This window comes from Oryzias latipes, chromosome 3 (genome assembly GCF_002234675.1).
Source record: "Oryzias latipes chromosome 3, ASM223467v1".
Taxonomy (NCBI): domain Eukaryota; kingdom Metazoa; phylum Chordata; class Actinopteri; order Beloniformes; family Adrianichthyidae; genus Oryzias; species Oryzias latipes.
In genome coordinates this window covers 24,295,886-24,314,128 of record NC_019861.2, presented here as the reverse complement: position 1 = coordinate 24,314,128, position 18,243 = coordinate 24,295,886, and the positions used below count along the sequence as shown (strand labels likewise).

The window sequence follows — 18,243 nt, the reverse complement described above, 5'->3', positions numbered from 1 at the left end:
CTCATGATGAAGGACACATATAAAAGAATTTAAGATTAAAATAGCATTTCTGACTATTTCTTTATTCAAATCGTGATGGATCAGGAGAAGATACAAATCATTCGTTTGAAAAAGCTCAGGTTTGTGATGCATCAACTGAAATCGGCAGGCCAAAGTCTTCCTGCTCTGACAAATAGATCCATGAACGTCTTTGTTTTCCTCGTCTGAGCTGGCATCTGGATCAAAACTGTACAGCTGGATAACTATGATATTGCTTGCCATTTTTGTTGCACTGCCAATGTTAGGTTGGGATTGTGAAGGGCTGTAAGCTAAAGGGAGAGTGTGTAAACAAAGGAGCGATGGGATATCAGAGAAATAGGCTTTTTGAATTCGGCTAAAAAACTGCATACTCATAATTAAAAGACCACCGGGAACGTGTTTACAAAAAATACAGCTGGAGTGGGACTTTAAATCCATGTGGACAGGTGATTATCAGATGGCATCTGTTTCTCTGGGGAGGAACTCAATTATTTTGGAATGGTGTATTCCAAAGAAAGCTGAATCAACAAAAGGGTTAATTCTGGTGAAATGGGCATTCCGAGAGGGCTGCATGCTGCATCAGTGAAAGTTTTAAAGCAGTCATTTTAGGGCCTCTTCGCTTCAAGCACTATAAAAAGGCAGAAACTGCAGAGTAAAATCTAACAGGAGATCCAAGGATCTTGATAAGTTAGAAAACCAGGAAGCATGGAGTCATGACCAGACCCCAGAGCGTTCCCGTTTGCGGCGGACAATAGCGGCTACATCTTGTTTGAGGGTGAAAACAATCAGCTCAAGCTGCTCTGAGAAGTCCCTCAGAAGACGACTCTGTTCGTCCACAAACAGTCTGAGGCCCAAGAGGTCGGACTCCTCCTGCAAAAAACATTATGTTTTTTAATGTAATCATAACATGTGTAAAAACAGGTGATGACTCGTTTAAACGAAAAGTAAAATTTAAATGTTACAATTCCAAGAACTTTCTTTGTCTGTGATGTTGCACCTTCGAGTAGGCAGCAGTAAGCCATAAATACATACACTGGGTCTGTGCCTGCGCAGACGCTGCAGCTGACCTCTCACTGAGGTCATACTGTGGTAGAAAACCTTAAGAGCGCGTGCAAACTCTGCATCACAACTGGGGCGCAACGATCGACTGCGAACACCCTCCAAACCTAAAGGAAGAGAGTGAGGGTGCATGAGGGACCAGCGTTTAGCAATCATATTTCATTTATTTTTTTATTGTTCTGTAAAAATAAGGCAAACGCAAATGTTATATTTGAGTTACCGCTCCTAGCTGAGTTGAGCTGTTCTCGTAGATTGTTATTCTCTTTCTTCAGAGAAGCGTTGATGCTCTTCAGCTCCTCTAAGTCCTCCTGTAGAGCTCTCATTGAGTCCACAGGCTGCAACATTCACACATAACTCCACATTAGGACAACACTTTTCTGGTAATGAAAGAAAACCCATTAGCACACTAAGGTGGGTCCTCTGGTGGGTGTCTTCAAATCAGTCAGTTTGCCTTCTTCCGATGAAAATTGTGTTTTTGGCAGGACTGCCAACTTTTCATAAAAGCTTGGATGAGATTCAGAAAAAATAAGTCACTCTTTACGGTGGCAAGTCATAAGATGAGGCAAGTGTAGTTTTGTGAAAGGGAAATTGTGAAATAAAGCACCATGAGGTAAAAAAGAGACTAATTGTAATGAAAAAAAAGACTTTCTAAAGAGCAACACAAAAAAATATCATACCTCAATAACATGAGAAACAAACAAACTAAACGACATACTAAGACAAGACGCAAGGCAATTAGAAACAAAAAAGTAAAACAGTGTCCCTTGTATAAATGACTTGTAGCTTTGAAGCTTTGAGAATTTCAGTGGATGGCTCACACTTGAAAAATGGCTCAAGGCCTGCTATTTTAATTGTTTTTATTGATAAGGTTCCATCCAAGGCCAAACTGTTCCTGGTCTTGGTTTTGTTGCCCACTCTGTATTTTGACAGAGCAGCTTCAGGATCAATCTTGCTCCTGTAACCTGTGAGAAATAAATGACATACAGACATCAATCTGAACGTTTGAAAAAAGACTTCATCAAGTTATTTTAAGAGATTGACAAGGTAGAGGTTGAAGCATTCATCAGTGGACCTCTTCCTAACATCGATGGGGTGTCACTCAAGTTCAGCCGTCTGTTTCAGCTGAACAATTGGCTCTCCAGAGAGTGTGCTTCCAGAGGATTCCATTACATTGAGAACTTCAATACATTCTGGAAACGAAAGGACCTATTCATGGGAAGAGGCCCACACCTGAACAGAGGTGGAGCAAGAGAGTTAGTGAAGAACCTCCTCCACGCTCTGGGGCAAAGAGGCCAAGGCCCTGAAAAGGCAGTAAGGAAGGACCGAGCCAGTGTCCCAGGAACCACAGCACAACGGCAACAACAACTACCTCCACCACCACCACCGGTCAAAGACTTGGATCCGGTAGCACCAGCACCACAACCACCTCCATCTAAGGACTCAGCTGCACCAGCATCACAACAACCACCGCCAGCTAAGGACCCAACCGCAGAACCACAACAACAACCACCAGATTTGGCCCCAGAAATACCACCATCTGACCAGCTGTGGGCGCCCCCTGCTACATCTACTCCCAGTGAAGACTCACTTTCCTTTTCGTCCCCCCCCACTTTCACCCATGGCCCTACCTAGCCATTTTGATAGCCTCATTAAGTCAGGAATTAAGATGGCTCCCCTAACACCTGTGAGCCTCACACCACACAGGAGCTCTCCTACCCCTCCAGCGCCCCCTCCTTATCCTTCACCCAAAGTCCCTCCAACACGTCCTTCATCCAAAGCCCCTCCAACACGCCCCCTCCGTCGTTCACCCAAATCCCATCCAGCTCCCGCTCCTCCTGGTCCATCACCCAAACTACCCTCAACTCGACCTCTCCTGCGCGCCTCTAGACGTGCTATCCCCCAGAGCTAGGATGAAACGGGCCCCCAGTGTCCTAGGAAAGGTTATGTCAAACTGGGGCCCTGTGATGAACAGCTTCCTTCTGGTGCTATACCTGTAGTTGCACCACGTAGTAATAATATTGCAACCCGCAGACTATCATTTGGTGTGTTTTCATCATTTGAGTATGTGTCCTTTAAGATTGAGTTAAAACAAACTCCTCCCTTACTCTGCATAGTCATGTACAAACCTCCTCAGCACAGCCAAAGTTTCATTGATGATTTCACTGAAATGCTCTCAGTTGTGTGCACAGACTTTGATGGTCTAGTCATTACAGGTGATTTTAATGTTCATGTTGATAATGTCAATGACAGAAATGCAAAAGAGCTCAATGCTGTCCTTGAAACCTTTGATCTAATTCAGCATGTATGTTGCCCCACCCACAGCAGAGGGCACACTCTGGACCTGCTCATCACAAAGGGGGTTAATATTTACAATGTCAGTGTGGTTGATGTCGCCCTCTCTGATCATTTCTGTGTATTCTTTGACCTGTCTGTTGCTCCGAAACCACCGCCTGGCCCTGCAGTTGTCCAAAGGAGACAAATAAATGAGAGCACTAGGGCACAGTTTGTAGAAATGATTAACCCTGAAAACGCCTCTGGTGCCAATGTTGATGAAATGCTGAATTCTGTTACTTCTAGCATCTTGAATATTCTGGATGCCATTGCCCCTATGAAGGTTAAATTGAGAAAACATAGACAGAAAGCTCCCTGGAGGAACGATGATCTAGTCAGGGCACAGAAACAACAGTGCCGCAGAGCTGAGCGAAACTGGCGCAAGTCAAAACTCCAGGTTCATTATGAAATGTATAAGGGGGAGTTGTACGCTTACAACCAGATCTTATGCAGAACAAGGGAAAGGTACTTCTCTGAAATCATTGGAAGTTGCAGCAGCAACTCTCGTGTCCTGTTCACAACAGTAAACAGATTAACTAACCCTCCAACCCAGCTACCAATAGAACTGGTTTGCACACCTAAATGTAATGAGTTTGCTGTATTTTTTAATGACAAGGTTCAGGGCATATATGTATGTACTCCACAACACATATAACTATCCAACGGCCACCTACTCACTCTAAGATGACTCACTTTGTACCTGTCACTGACCAAACTGTCCAAGAGACCATCACCCGTCTGAGCTCGTCTACATGCTGCCTTGATGTGTTACCCACTAGATTTCTAAAGTCTGTCCTGAACAGTGTGTTGCCATCAATTACTCAAGTAGTTAACATGTCTCTTCAATCTGGAATATTTCCAGAGGCCTTAAAAACTGCAGTCATTAAACCTCTCCTGAAGAAAAGCGGTCTTGATCCCACTGTACTGAATAATTACAGACCTATCTCTAATCTGCCATTTTTAGGAAAAGTCCTTGAAAAAGTTGTCTACCAACAGCTCACTGATTTTCTCTTATTAAACAATTCATTTGATGTTTTCCAGTCAGGTTTTAGACCCCATCATAGCACAGAAACTGCTCTTATCAAGGTAACCAACGACATCCGCCTGAACACTGATGATGGCAAAGTCACTGTCTTAATCCTGCTAGACCTGAGTGCTGCCTTTGATACTGTTGATCATGGGATCCTTTTGCACAGACTCCAAGACTGGGTTGGCATCTCTGGATCTGCCCTAAGTTGGCTCAAGTCTTATCTGGAAGACAGGAAATATTTTGTTGAAATTGGGAGTTGTGTCTCAGACTACATGGCCTTGACTTGTGGTGTGCCCCAGGGATCGATCCTGGGACCCCTTCTGTTCAACCTCTACATGCTGCCACTAGGGCAGTTAATACGCAGTAATAACATATCTTATCACAACTATGCAGATGATACTCAGATCTATGTGTCACTGACAACAGGTGAATATGGCCCGGTGGATTCACTCAGCCACTGCCTCCAACAGATCAGTGCGTGGATGCAGAACAACTTTCTCCAGCTAAACTCAAACAAGACCGAAGTTATTATTTTTGGCCCACAGAAACAAAGAGAAAGTGTCAGCAGCTACCTTCATTCTCTGTCTCTAAAACCCTCAAATCAAGTCAGAAATCTAGGGGTAATCATGGACTCTGACCTGAACTTTAACAGCCATATCAAGTCAGTAACATCAGCGGCATTTTACCATCTGAAAAACATCGCCAAAATCAAAAACATAGTGTCAAAGCCAGACCTGGAGATACTTATTCATGCATTTGTCTCCAGTAGGTTAGACTACTGTAACGGCCTGCTCACCGGCCTCTCCAAACGAGCTGTAAAACAGCTTCAGTACATCCAGAATGCTGCTGCTCGAGTCCTGACCAGAACCAGGAAGTATGATCACATTAGTCCTGTGCTCAGGTCTCTGCACTGGCTCCCTGTACCTGAAAGAATAGACTTCAAAGCAGCTCTGCTTGTGTACAAGTCTCTCCATGGCCGAGCACCAAAGTACATCTCTGACATGTTAGTGCCATATGAACCATCTCGTACTCTAAGGACCACAGGGGCCGGCCTCCTGTTGATTCCCAGAGTCAGAACTAAACAAGTGAAATCAGCGTTTCAATATTCTGCAGCTAAAATCTGGAACAGCCTCCCTGAAGTCGTAAGACAGGCCTCTTCTGTGTTCATGTTCAAATCTAGACTTAAAACATTTCTGTTTAGCCGTGTATATGACTGAAAGGTCCTATCTGCACTTTTTTTTTTCCTTTCCTTCCTTTATTTTTAAATCAATTTTAAATTATTATTATTTATTTATTTATTTATTTTATTTTCTTTTAAAGTAAATTTTACGTTGATTATTTCTATGATGTATTGTGATTTTAATGCATTTTTCTGTTTTGTGAAGCACCTTGAATTACTTTGTGTACGAATTGTGCTATACAAATAAACTTGCCTTGCCTTGCCTTGCCTTGCCTAGTTCCAACCTAATAAAGTCAATTCAGCTGCCAGTTTTCTGTGATATGGACTTCGCCACGTTGAAACCAGACAACATTAGATAGCAATGATTGGACCAAGTCAGTCTGAATCAACATTACCACTCAGCTTGTAGGAAGGCCGTGCCTTGTTTTGGTGTTTTAACATGATCTTGTGGCATTTCTTCTGTTGATGGGTGTTGAAATATGAGGAAAAATTAAGCTTAAAATCACATTTTGGAGTATTTCCTCATTCAAATCATTGTGAATCAGGAGCAGACGAAAAACTGCCACTTGAGAAAGATTGTATTGTGATGTAGAGAATGTTATGGGTAGGCCCCAAGATCCCTGCTTCGCTCCATTCTGATCTTTCCAGATCAGAATGGAGCGAGCGGGAGAGAATTCAAACAGAGAGGTCTCAGCAATGGGGAAGGGAAGGGAAGGGAAGGGACGGGACGGGAAGGGGTTGCTCTACACCAAAAGTCCCGCCCACAAGCCAGAGGCAAATTTCAAATACACTGCCGCTCTAATAAAATAAAATTTAAAAATAAAAAAGATTAGATTTATCTGGGCTTTTCAATACACTCAAAGCGCTTCCATTGTGTCCATTATTCATTCACTCATACTTGTTGATGGTAGAGGCGTGGCTGCCAGTTCGCGCCTGCAGTCCCTCTCACAATCACCGGTCTTGCCCAAGGGTCCTCACTGGGTGATGTTAATTGCTTGCCATTGATATGGTAATTGCCCCAGTACCATTGTTCAATCGAACCCTGGTTTCCTCCGTGGTAGTCTCTCACCTTACCAACCGAGCTACCCAGCCGCTAAAGAAGCTATGTCCTTGAAACACAGTTTTTTTTATTTTGCCTAAAAACTGCACAATATTATTAAAAGACCACCTGGAACACTTTTACAATAGATCAAATGATGATTTGAGTGGGACTTAAAAGAGTAAAGCTCATTCACAGAACCACAGACAGCAAAGAAGAGTTTCTCAGGAGATTGGAAAGAAAATTGTGGAGAATTTAGTCAGAGGCTCAAACTTCAGCTTCAAAAAACGATGAACTTTCCCTGTCTGTTTCTGTACTGAATGAAGTCTTAGGGTAAATTCACACGGAAGGAAATCTTAACTTTCATTTAGTACAGTCTGGCTTTTTTATCTTTCTGTTTGTTGTTCTGGGCTTTTTGCTTACTGTAGCTTGAGGTGGACTGTTTTGATCAATAAGTGTGATACCCTCAGCCGTCATCTTCAGTGCTTCTATAGAGCACCTTAGCTCAGAGCATCCCTCTGGAACAGAAAACCAACTTTAAGCAGCTTTTCTTGATAGGACCTTCTTCATTAAATGGGTAGATTATTTCTCTACTAAGTGGTTACAAAGAAAAACTAAATCAGTGCACAGCCTCACCAATTGCTTTTAATCTAACTTAAAAAAAACTTTGTTGCTATTACATTACTGCAGTAGAAAAATCAGTAGTGTTTACTTCCAGCATTCATGCATAATTCATCTTTACCTTGAAGTCCCCAGAGTTCGAGCACCACAGCACTGCTCTGGAGGTAGTCTAGCAGACGTTGTGAGGTGTGGAGAGAGGCAAAGTGAACCCTGTGATCTAAAAGGGGATTAACGTTGTGCCACACAGTCGGAGTGTAGAAAGGTTGGCTGCAGTCAAACAACCTGAAACTGTCAGGGTGGAGAAAGAGAGAAGGTTCTATGAGCAGATTCGAAAGCGTTAAAACTCTTAAATCAAAATCTGTTTGATTCAAACAAAGAGGAACACTTTGACTTCCAGTTTGAAGGAGGTTTGAAAATGACAATTACAGCAGTGAGGTCAGCTCATAATAGCTGGATTGTTTAAGACATACATCAGTTCCAATAACTAGGTAAAACAGCTCAACTTCTCAACAGTTGTAAATATATTTACAGTCTGCTTCCAAAAGGTTTTGATCACTGTGGCCTCAAGAAATACCAAAACAACAATTCTAGGGCTTTTTTTAATTAACCCAATCATTTGTATACATGTAGTATTTGAAATGGGGGTCTGGTCTTTATAGAAGAGACTGACAGTTATCAGCTTGATTTGTTCCACACAATAGCTCTATTTTAGAAAGTTGTCATGTCCGATCTAGATGGAGTCAACCACAAAGTCAAAAATATGGGTTTTGACTGGAGACAAACCAACTTATCACATGACTACACGCCAACTCACGGCACAACAGTTGGGTAGGGATGTGCTCATAGTGTCAAAGGAGCAAGAGTGTCCCTGGCTCCACTCTTTTTCTCTTTACTGTCTGTGCTCACAGCTAACCCCTATTCAAAAGGAAGTACCGTAGCCAATTGTTACTCCTATTGGCTACAACTTCCGTCACAGCTTGTGCTCACAGCACCATTATCCCATTCTTGAGACCAGAGGCCGGTGCTGTGCCACATTTCTACAAGGGAAGGCAGTGATCAGTGCATGGGGCAGGCACCAGGGCATGCACTGCATCAAAAAAACTGTATTTGGGCCTAGATGGAATCTGGCATGGCCAAACCTTTCTGCTGTGGTTAGGCCCAAAGTCCATTTCTACATGCTGTCAGAAGAAAATTCTTATATCTTGCACATTACCATTCAAATGTCTTCATTTGTTATACACAAGGTCCCTGGTGTGTTACCCGATCTGAACCCCTCTATTGTGGACCTCTCTGATCCATCTAACGCCACAACACTGGTCCAAGACCAGGTGGAAATCTAGTCGTCGACCCAGTGCTTCAGACGGGTCGATCAGGATGTCATCCTCACCGAGAGGGCTGGAAAGTGGAATTGGCTTTAGTTACTTTTGTTCGTCTAAACATGCGATCAAATTGTGTGTTTTTGTGCATAATACATTCCAGTGGAGGTGCAGGGGACCAACTGCGCTTGTAGAATGGCCTCCTCCGTGCCCTCTGACCCCAACACCTGCACATACAGATTACCAGTTGATCACCGTGTGAATGTAATTTTGGACGTACATCAGTGTTTAGGGTGTGTGTAGGCACCTCTAGCTGTTCTTCCAAAGGGATGCGGAAAGCCAAAGACTGAAGCCAGAGGTGAGCAGTGCCCAGGAGAAGTGGCTCAACAGGATCCCAGAACGGGTCTTTATCTCTGGGTAATGCAACAGCTAGCAGACCCTGTGCTCCCTGACGGCAGAAAACAGAGCAGAGGCACCTTTCTGAAAGTCTTTCATCACCGCTACAAAATGATTCTGTGACTAGACGAGAGTCACAATAACCAAAGTGCAGCTGCTACAATGAAAAAGAATTGTAGCATTGAAAGATGATGTATACTGTATTACAAAATTTGAGCTGTGACTGTATCTTTGTCCAAGTCATACTTTTTTGTGTTGTTCTTGAGTGTTTTGAATTAATTTCAGTCTGAGTTCCTTAAATGAAAGAAAGCCAACATAAGTAGAATCCATAAAAATAAATCTAAAAAATTGCAGGTTCCTCAAAACTGAAGAATGTTGATAATAATAATAATAATAATAATAATAATAATAATAATAATAATATCAGTAATAATGGATTGGGTTAATCTGCGCTTTTCCAGACGCTCAAAGCGATCTTTTCCCCCACGTACTCGGCCATCACTCTGCTCCGACTGGTATCGCTGGTAGACATCCTCCATCAGGAATTTTCGGTTGACAAACTTGGTTTTGGACCATATCCACACCTGAAAGGAAGCAAATGCAGGGACTGAAAACACATTGATAAAGTTCAAAATAGACGATAAAAAAAACAAACGGACCTACCTGTTTGCTTGCCAAAGATGTCACTTTGACAACAATGTCTTTCTGCAAATCATGACCTTTAGGGTCTGACAGTGCCAGATTTTTTATTTCCAGCTTGAAATCCACTCCCTGGGAACACAATATTGGCTTTATCCAGAAATATCTGTCCACTGGAATTGTTAAATGTTTTGTATGGGATGGTGAAGGGAAACCTTGCCAAGTTCTTTGCTCATCTGATTGGCCTCCGCCACCATGGGCATGAGTTTGATGTAGTCGTAGAAGACAGCCAAGAGGCTGGGATCAGTTTGAGCAGATCCAACGCTGGATTCACCTTTACACCGACAAATGGTCTACACCTCTGGAAATGTCCTGTTACAGGTCAGCTCCACTACCAGATCATCCATCCTGACTCACCTAAGCAGATCCCCTCAGCAGCAGCCAGTTCAGACTGGAAGTATTCATAATCGTAGCGGCTCCAGTCATCCCCGCCTCTCTCAGATGGATAACCAATGAACAAATATGTACAGTTGGACCCTAGAATGAGGCGGTCCTGAAAAGATAGTGTGTGTTAACCAGCTGTTTGATAGTGGAGTCACATAAAAATCCCAAGGTTTAAAGATTCACCAGGTGCTGCAGCTCAGTTGTCTGTGAGATGGCACTCCCATTGACGATAACCTTTGCCCCTGCCAGTGGAGTCAAGGTTACATGGCGCAGCTCATTTCTGAATATGGCATGGCGATCTTGGATCCTGAGTCAAAGTGAAAGTGTGTACATAGAAAAAAAAAGAAAAGAAAATAATCCTTGCTCAAACCGTTTTCAATTTCATCAGTTAATTTAAAAACAAACACATTCAGCTTTTGCTTTGGTAATTAAATAAACCAACCCCAAGCCCTTGATGGAGATGGATCTTGAAGAGGAGTCACTCAGACCAATTTCCCATTCGCCTAAAAGTACAAAAACTCTTTAACTGTAGCAGGGGTGCAATGCGAGAAGTGGACTTAACACTAAATTACCAAAATCAACAGACCCTCCTATGACATGGATGGGTGACTTGAAGGCTGTTGCCGATTTAGTTTACATGTAAACATCTACTTTTTGCTAAATCAGATGATATGGCAGAATATTGATGGACAGTTGAACATTAAGTCAAAAATTTGCTGTATTTGTCAAGAACGTTTTGTCATTAGACTTAAGCGTTGCGTTTTCTATGCTGTATAGTGTGACACTGATGCACAAAAAAATCATGTATTAGTATTGAGCCACCATAGCCTTACTGCACTACAAATATGTGACTTATATCTGTGCAAACATGTTGGATAAGAGGATAGAGATGTCATTGTCTTTTAAAATAGAATCGGTTCGATTTCACAAGGGCTAGTCTACGACGCAACACAGAGAGTGCTTTGTATATTTCAAGCACAGGGTCAAATGACTCTTGAAGTCATACCAGCATGTGCTTATTCTTGCATTGAGGATTGTTTTTGTCAAATACTTTGCCTATTTTAAAATATAGATTAGTGTTCCTTTTTAATTACACCAAAATATTGAGTTTTTAGTAATTAGCTTTGTAATAGAGTGATCCATTCGGGTGATGGAGTCATTAAATACTATTTCCGCTAAAAAACTTTTTTTTTTTAAGACAACTATGCATTTCCTGTGATCTGTCTTTTGCAGAGTGTATATTCAAAGGGCCAGCTGATTGCACACGTTAATCACAGCATGCATTACTTGACATCCCATTGCCTCAAATTAAAATGAATAGCAGGTGGGACGAACCCTCTTGGATGAAAAGCTTCACAACTCCTGACAGCTGAGCATCCTCATTGATGTTTAGGATGTAAGGATGCATCTGCATCATCCGCCTTTCCTGGCAGTTCAAAAAGGAAAAGTGGACAATCTTTATTTTACATTGACAACTCTTGCAAAGAGGGCCAACATTTTAAGGGTGAAAAGAGTACCTGTGTGATGTTAGCATATTGTTGCTCCCAGTCTTTCAGCGCCTCCTGCAGGTGTTGTTCCCACAGAGTCTGAATGGCTCTGATCTGAAGCTCATTGTGGGTCAGCAGCTGGCGAAGCTCCTCTAAGGACAAACATGCATGAAGACCTTCCACACCTCCACCTGCCGTCTTCTGACTTCGCCTCTTACTGGTTTCGTCGCTGCCTCGGCGCCCCTCGTGGTCCATCCGGCTCAGTCGCTGGAGCAGTCTGGCGTTCTCGGCCTTCAGCTCCTTAATGATGCGCTCAGTGGGGCTTTCATTCACCACTGCCCGGTTCTGGATACGCTTTGCTCTAAAGTGAAGGGGTGTAGTGATGAAATGAAGATAAACACAGACAATGAAGTTAAGGATAAACCCAAATGTTTAAAAGTGAGGCAAAAAAGGTGGAAAATGAATGATTCCTATAAAACACTGAAGTCTGAGGAGTGTGGATGATGTTTGTACCTCTCTGCATAGCGCAGGGTGGAGAGGGACTCATCATAGCAAATATCAGCTGGGCTCAAAGTAGCAATCTTCAAGGGGAACAGAACAAACAATTTAAGTCTATTGATGATCTTTTTTAAAGCTATGAATATTTCCTTTACAGTACCATGACAGTCCGACTGTTGCCTCCCAGTGCGGACTGCAACAGCTTAGTAAGGACTGAGTCTCTGTAAGGAATGTGGACAACCTTCTTTCCCACCGCCAGGTCAGCCAGAGCACTGGAGGAACAACAAAGAGTGTGAACTATGCTGAAACCCCGAGTTTCATTTCATAGGATCAAACAGAGGACCAACCTGATGACGTTGCCCAGGGTGGTGAGGCTCAGGTTGATGGCTGTGCCCTCTTTGAGCCTGTCAGCTTCTGACCCAGATGACCGCTGCCGTTCACTGCCGGCCAAGTCCACCAGGTTAACATTGGACTGCTTCGTGATACTCTCTTTGGAGAAGATCTGGCAAGAGTTTCGGTCATTTTTTTCAGTATTGTTCATTATGATACAACCTTCACAAACATGCAAAATAACTAGAAAATCAGGAAAAGAAGAGGATCAACACTTTTTAAAGAATTTCAAACGTATGTAAAGGGATTTCTTCCTTGTTAGTATCCAGCCACCTTCTCAAACTGTTAGCAGAACTCTGTGAAGACTCTCATCAAGGATGGTTCCATAACAGAAAAAGTATTTTAAAAGATTCATGTGGTCTTAGTTTTTTATGTTTAAGAAATTACACCTTTTATCCAAGAGGATAAAAAAAATAAGGAGATAAAAACATAAACATCCTCTGATTATTACTCCGTTTCTGACAGGCCTTTTGTTGTAAAAATGAAAAATGAAATTGAAACTTTACCTGTTTTAGCTGGAGAATAATGAGCATATGAGAGCGACTGCTGTTGGCATTCATATGTGTGGCTGCCGTGGTTCTAGTCCTGGTCCCCTGTTCCATTAACTGCTCCACCTACAGAAACATGTTAGTCGTGTCTGTTATCACAATTTAAGACATAACTGTCAATGAGTTTAAACCATTTCTTATGAGAACAAAGAAAGGTGGTTGTTAGCTTTTTTAAGTTTAAAGTTAAAGTCTCCAGAGAAAAAAGAAAATTGACAAAAAGCCAGATCATACACAACACAGCACTGAGCAAATATGCTTAGCTTATTAAAAATAAAGTCAGTCCTCTTGATTATTTAATAAAAAAATAATGCTTTGTTGACAAATGTTTTTTTTCCAACAACATTTAGCTCTCACTTTAAATTGGATTTTATACTTCTGCATACAAACTGTTGATCCTTTTGTGTTTGCAAGCCACAATACAAAACAGAAATTTGGGCAAAGAAACAACACAGACCAAACTGGTGGAAGAGGGGGAGTAGGGCCCAAAATGTATGAGATCAGGCTCATGCCTGGAACTTAAATGTGTAACAATAGAACAAGAACAAATTGTGAACCAAGAAAGAAGCAAAATTTGTGACAAAGCGGGTGACTTGACAAGCATTACGTGAAAAACAAGACACTTAAATAGACTAAAGATCATTAACTTCAGTGAAAACAGCAGTGGATAATAAAAAACTTGAATCTGGAGTGACTAGGGGGAACATAAAACAAGAAGAAAAACCAAGAAAATACAACCAAAAAACACCAAGAAAACAAAAGAGCACAATCCTCACATTTTCAACAGAAAAAAACTCCTGCAAAGCTAAACCCAGCCTGTAGGTATACTTGTTTTTGCTCAGAAAAAATGTAGACTGAGCAGGTGACTTAAATCTGCCTTCTTAAATTTTTGTACAGCTGACCAAGCTGCAATTGAACTAAAAGACGGATATTTATATTTGATAACTGCCCTATGTTCAATTAAATGTCTAAATCAAGGGTAACCTTTTTACTTGTTGGCCACAAAAAGTTCTGACAGAATGACCAGACCAGGAGCAGATTTATGTTTTGGTAGCCCAACTCATAAGAGAAAAGAAGCACCAAGGAATCTGGAAGAAAACATGTTTAATGTTATTAGAAATTAATATATGTATGTTTTAAATTAGAACATTTTAGAGTTTCTATTTTAAAACTTTGACTCTTCTTCTCATTTTAGTGCCAATTGCCCCATTGGGTTGATGTTGTTTAGGGAAAAACGCAAATTTAGAGAAATGCTGCGTTCTAGAGGTGTAGAAATCATTTTAAAGAAATGTCTGTCAAACTCAGAAAACACACATGAATTTCAGAAAAACAACAAATCTTCCAACTCCCCATGAATGCAGAATAAGTCTCTGCAGCTAAACAAAGGTCAATGTATTCGTAGAGCTCCATCTATGGGGAGACACCAGAAATACAGGGGAACAAAAACACTAACAAGGGTTGTGAATAATTTGTTTAATTTTTTTCCGTCTGGTGTATCAGATAAAATAGTTTATTTGTGGCCCCCAGGCTGTAGTTTGCCCACCCCATGTCTAAATACTTCTTTCTTCTTGTGCACCTGCGTTGCACTCTCACAGGGAATTTTACGAAGCCCTTCCACATAGAAACCTCTCTGCTGTTCTTCTCTCACTCTCAGCCCGCCTGGAGTTCTAGAGCCACGAGACAGCAAGTCAACCACCTGGACAGAAAGAGGAAGGGATCATTGGCCAGATAACTATCACTAGAAGGAATGTAAGAAAAATGAAGCCACTGAAAAGGGGAGGCCACAAAGGGAAGTGACAATGCAGCACAAGCATTTTTTGTACTAAGCCAGAATGACAACAGAAAAGAATCTGCATCCGTACCTGCTCATTATAAATTTCCAACATACTGAAAAAGACCTGTAAGAACCAAAAACAACACTTTTTTATGAGCAACTATTACAAGTCAGTTCGAGAGAGCCTCCTTTAAAGACCCACTCCAACGAAAATTGTGCTTTTGGTGTTTTGAACGTGTTCCCTTGTGCCATCCTGGGCACTTTAACATTAGGAGTTGGGTCATCTAGACCCACTAGAAATTGCTCTGAACCTTTTTTCTTCAGTGATTTGTGATCTTCACTGGTGTCCATGGATTACATGAAATCTTTCCACCTTTATCCGCCTTTGTCATGGTCGGAATAACACGTCAATTTAAGGGTGGGGTCATAGGATAGCACAAGGGTTAAGCCATTTTTCTCATGATGAAGGACATCTATAAAGAAAATTAAGCTTAAAATTGCGATTCTGAGGATTTTTTTATTCAAATTGTTGTGAATCAGGAGGAGACGAAAAATGCAGTTGGAAGAAGCTTGTAGCGGTGATGTAGGTGCTACAGTCAGTGAGCCACAAGCTCCCTGCTCTGCTCCATTCTGATACATATGCTGGTAGACAAATACATCCATGTACGCCTTCATTTTCCTCGTCTGAGCTGGCATCTGGAGAGCTTGATAGCTCAGATATTGCTCGCCATTTTTGTTGTTAGGCTGGGGTTGTGAGGGGCTGTAAGCTAGCAGAAGAGTGTATAAACACATGGATGATGGGAAGTCAAGGCAGGCTTACTCCGCACCAACAGTCACGCCCAAAACTCAGAGGTAAATTTCTATTGAACTACTGCCGCTCTGCAGAAACTATGTCCTAGAAGATGACAGTTTTTAGGATTTTGCCTAAAAAAACATATTTGTAACTAAAAGACCACTGGGAATGCGTTTAAAATAGATCAAAAGATGATTGGAGTGGGACTTTAAGATTTCTGTTTCCACCACAGTGTTTAGTACCTGACATTGTCTACTGTCTTGGGTTTCTCCAAATGCCTGAAACAGACGATCACAGAGTTTAGGAACCAGGCCTTTGTTGGGCCCATACCCCATCATCGAATAACTCTTTCCAGAGCCGGTCTGCCCGTAAGCCAACAAGGTGGAGTTGTATCCCTGCAGGAATTATTTTATTCTATTAGTTTGAGCAATCTGCTCCACAGATCATCATTTAAAACACTCAGTGGTTCCTACCTGCAGTGCATTTTCCAGTATTCCCTGTCCCAAGTCCTGAAACACCCTGTCCTGGAAGAAGGGAAGTATTGAATTAATGTTTCTAAACTTTTGCATGTAATATGAATCTGTTAATAATTACCCTATCTGTTCAGTACATTAAATAAATTTTAGTTTTGTTTTTAATTCACCCCAAATAGTTTTTTAAGTTTCAGTTCTGTTTTGCAATGTTGTCCATAATCTGAGCACTTAAATTTACCCTGTTACTGCCATTTCAGCTCTAAATTATTATTATTATGAGGACTTTTTAAAATAAATCTTATTATATCTAATCTCTATCTTATATTTGGTTTTGTGTTGGTCAGAAAAAAAAGCAGAAACCTCATTTTTATAGAGTATTTTTTAAATTAAATATTATAATCAATCAAATAGTTTTGACGTGTTTTCTGTATGACCCTGAGACTGATGTTTCCAGGTTGTGTTGAAACTGACCTGGTCAGCGTATCGCCCCCCCAGCTCCTCAGGAACATACAGGCCGCTGTAATCTCTAATGAAGCCGCTGTGAGACCAGTAGGTATAATCAAAACTGAATGAGCGCTGGTTCTGAGAATCCCGCGGGTCCTGGATGCTGATGGAGGTGGACACCATGGAGATGATGCAGCGACTGCCTGCATCCCTCTCCCTCTGTTAGGAAAAGTTGTCAATGAACAGCATTTAATTAAAGATTTTGGTTTGATTTAACCAAACATTTCAGTAAATATTATCCTCACTTTCAACATCTGAGATACTGAAAGAACTGGGAGGTATATTGCATTTTGTTACGTGAAAAGTGCAGTTCATAGAGTTAAATTTCAACGGTAAAGCAAATAACTTTTAGGTTATTTGCTTGTATTTTAAATTTATCATCCCCTTTAATCCCCTAGGCTCACAAAAGAGGAAGAGGAATATTGATACTTAAGCGAGGTGTGGTGTGATGTTTAACACTGGAGCAGCTAAAGGTAACTTGGGCAGTAAACGATAACTGAGTTTCATCATGATAAAACATCTGCTGCTTAATGACTACTTGACTTTTGTTTTAGGAGAACAACATCTTTATGCTCATTAAAATACAAAAAAGGGTCTTAAAAGCCCCTGACTTGGAAAAGGTTTGGAAGACCAAAATAAAAGAGGTAAATAGTTTTTTTTTAAAGTTTCTTTTTTAACAAGTTGTCAATATGTTATTATTTTATTGTTTTCAAGGTAAAAAGATCATCTTTCTGCATCCCGCAGTTTTACATATCAGAAATCTAACTGTACATACTATAAAACTATAAATCTGACAGTTAAAAAATAACTTCCCACAGCAAAAATACAACCCACTGACCTTGTTGAATGGGCGGACTCTGACGGCCACTTTTACACAGTCATTACTGTGTTTGTTTGGGTCTTTAGCTCTCATGATTCCACTGGCAGGCTTCAGCACATCAGACGGGCAGAAAGAGGTCAGCTTCCTCACAAAGAGACACACAACCCTGCGTCAGGTTGCCACGGAGCCGCTGCAGCTGAATGACAGGAAGGCTGGTGCAAACCCACTCACAGGGAACAAACTGAGAGCAGGTCAGTTCGCTCAAAGCCTTGCTTTTATACCAACTTCTGCTGGAAATCTCAGCAGAAAAAGACCCACAAACAGTTAACTCCAATGCAAATAAAAAACACACAAGAAAAATCAATTATCACTTCTGAATATGTTCACTTTCTCCTTTTCCTGAGTGAAGCATTGCAGATGTGATGGTTTCACTTTCACCCTCTCTAAGGCTATAAATTATGGAAGAGAAACAGATCCCTGTAAGAAAGACACTTACAGCTTCATGTCTGTTCAACGATTGAAACATTTCCCACTACACTTCAAAACACGTTTAAGAAAAGTAGCAGCAAAAGTGGAGTAATTTAGAAGCGACCACAGCTGTTTAAATTATATTTAATCATTTTGACTCAAAAAGTGTTAGGTACTGTTGTGACTAACCAGATATCTTTTAGCCATAATGCACAATTCCTGCACTTTTAACCACTTGATGCCTGAATTTATTTCCAATATAAAAAAAAAAATAATTTGTGTTTTTGCTTTCGAGTAATTGCTAAATCAATAAGGGTGTGACGATTGATTTAAAATTTTGTTTCAAAAAAAAAAAAAATTTGTTTCAAAATTAAAGAAATAGATCATAATCCACTTCGGTAAGAAGGTTATTTTTACT

General features: G+C 41.1%; 1 protein-coding gene and 1 long non-coding RNA gene across 2 annotated transcripts; both read right to left on the bottom strand.

Annotated features, from left to right (window-relative positions):
- Positions 1–49: 49 nt before the first annotated feature.
- Positions 50–17,450, bottom strand: LOC105357354 (kinesin-like protein KIF28P). The gene is made up of 25 exons (XM_023951120.1): positions 17,376–17,450; positions 16,505–16,696; positions 16,034–16,084; positions 15,764–15,955; positions 14,570–14,689; positions 12,955–13,062; positions 12,406–12,560; positions 12,219–12,330; positions 12,074–12,141; positions 11,591–11,921; positions 11,409–11,499; positions 10,516–10,576; positions 10,257–10,380; positions 10,047–10,182; positions 9,845–9,963; positions 9,654–9,761; positions 9,482–9,574; positions 8,902–9,042; positions 8,751–8,821; positions 8,539–8,673; positions 7,400–7,566; positions 7,081–7,175; positions 1,298–1,412; positions 1,051–1,184; positions 50–888 (listed from the first exon to the last, which is right to left on the bottom strand). Exons 1-25 carry the CDS (start codon positions 17,448–17,450, stop codon positions 730–732), a joined length of 3,153 nt encoding a protein of 1,050 aa, XP_023806888.1. The 3' UTR covers positions 50–729.
- On the bottom strand, positions 12,074–13,048 carry LOC101165135. The gene is made up of 3 exons (XR_002872978.1): positions 12,955–13,048; positions 12,219–12,560; positions 12,074–12,141 (listed from the first exon to the last, which is right to left on the bottom strand). It is a non-coding gene; the product is annotated as an uncharacterized LOC101165135 (long non-coding RNA).
- Positions 17,451–18,243: the final 793 nt, after the last annotated feature.

Excerpts from the sequence above, each read along its gene's own strand:
- LOC105357354 (XM_023951120.1), bottom strand. The coding sequence starts at position 17,450 with ATGAGAGCTAAAGACCCAAACAAACACAGTAATGACTGTGTAAAAGTG. Across the intron at positions 11,922-12,073 it reads ACCCTGCGCTATGCAGAGAG|AGCAAAGCGTATCCAGAACC; the intron begins GTACAAACATCA and ends CCTTCACTTTAG. Across the intron at positions 7,176-7,399 it reads CGAACTCTGGGGACTTCAAG|AGGGATGCTCTGAGCTAAGG; the intron begins GTAAAGATGAAT and ends TTTCTGTTCCAG.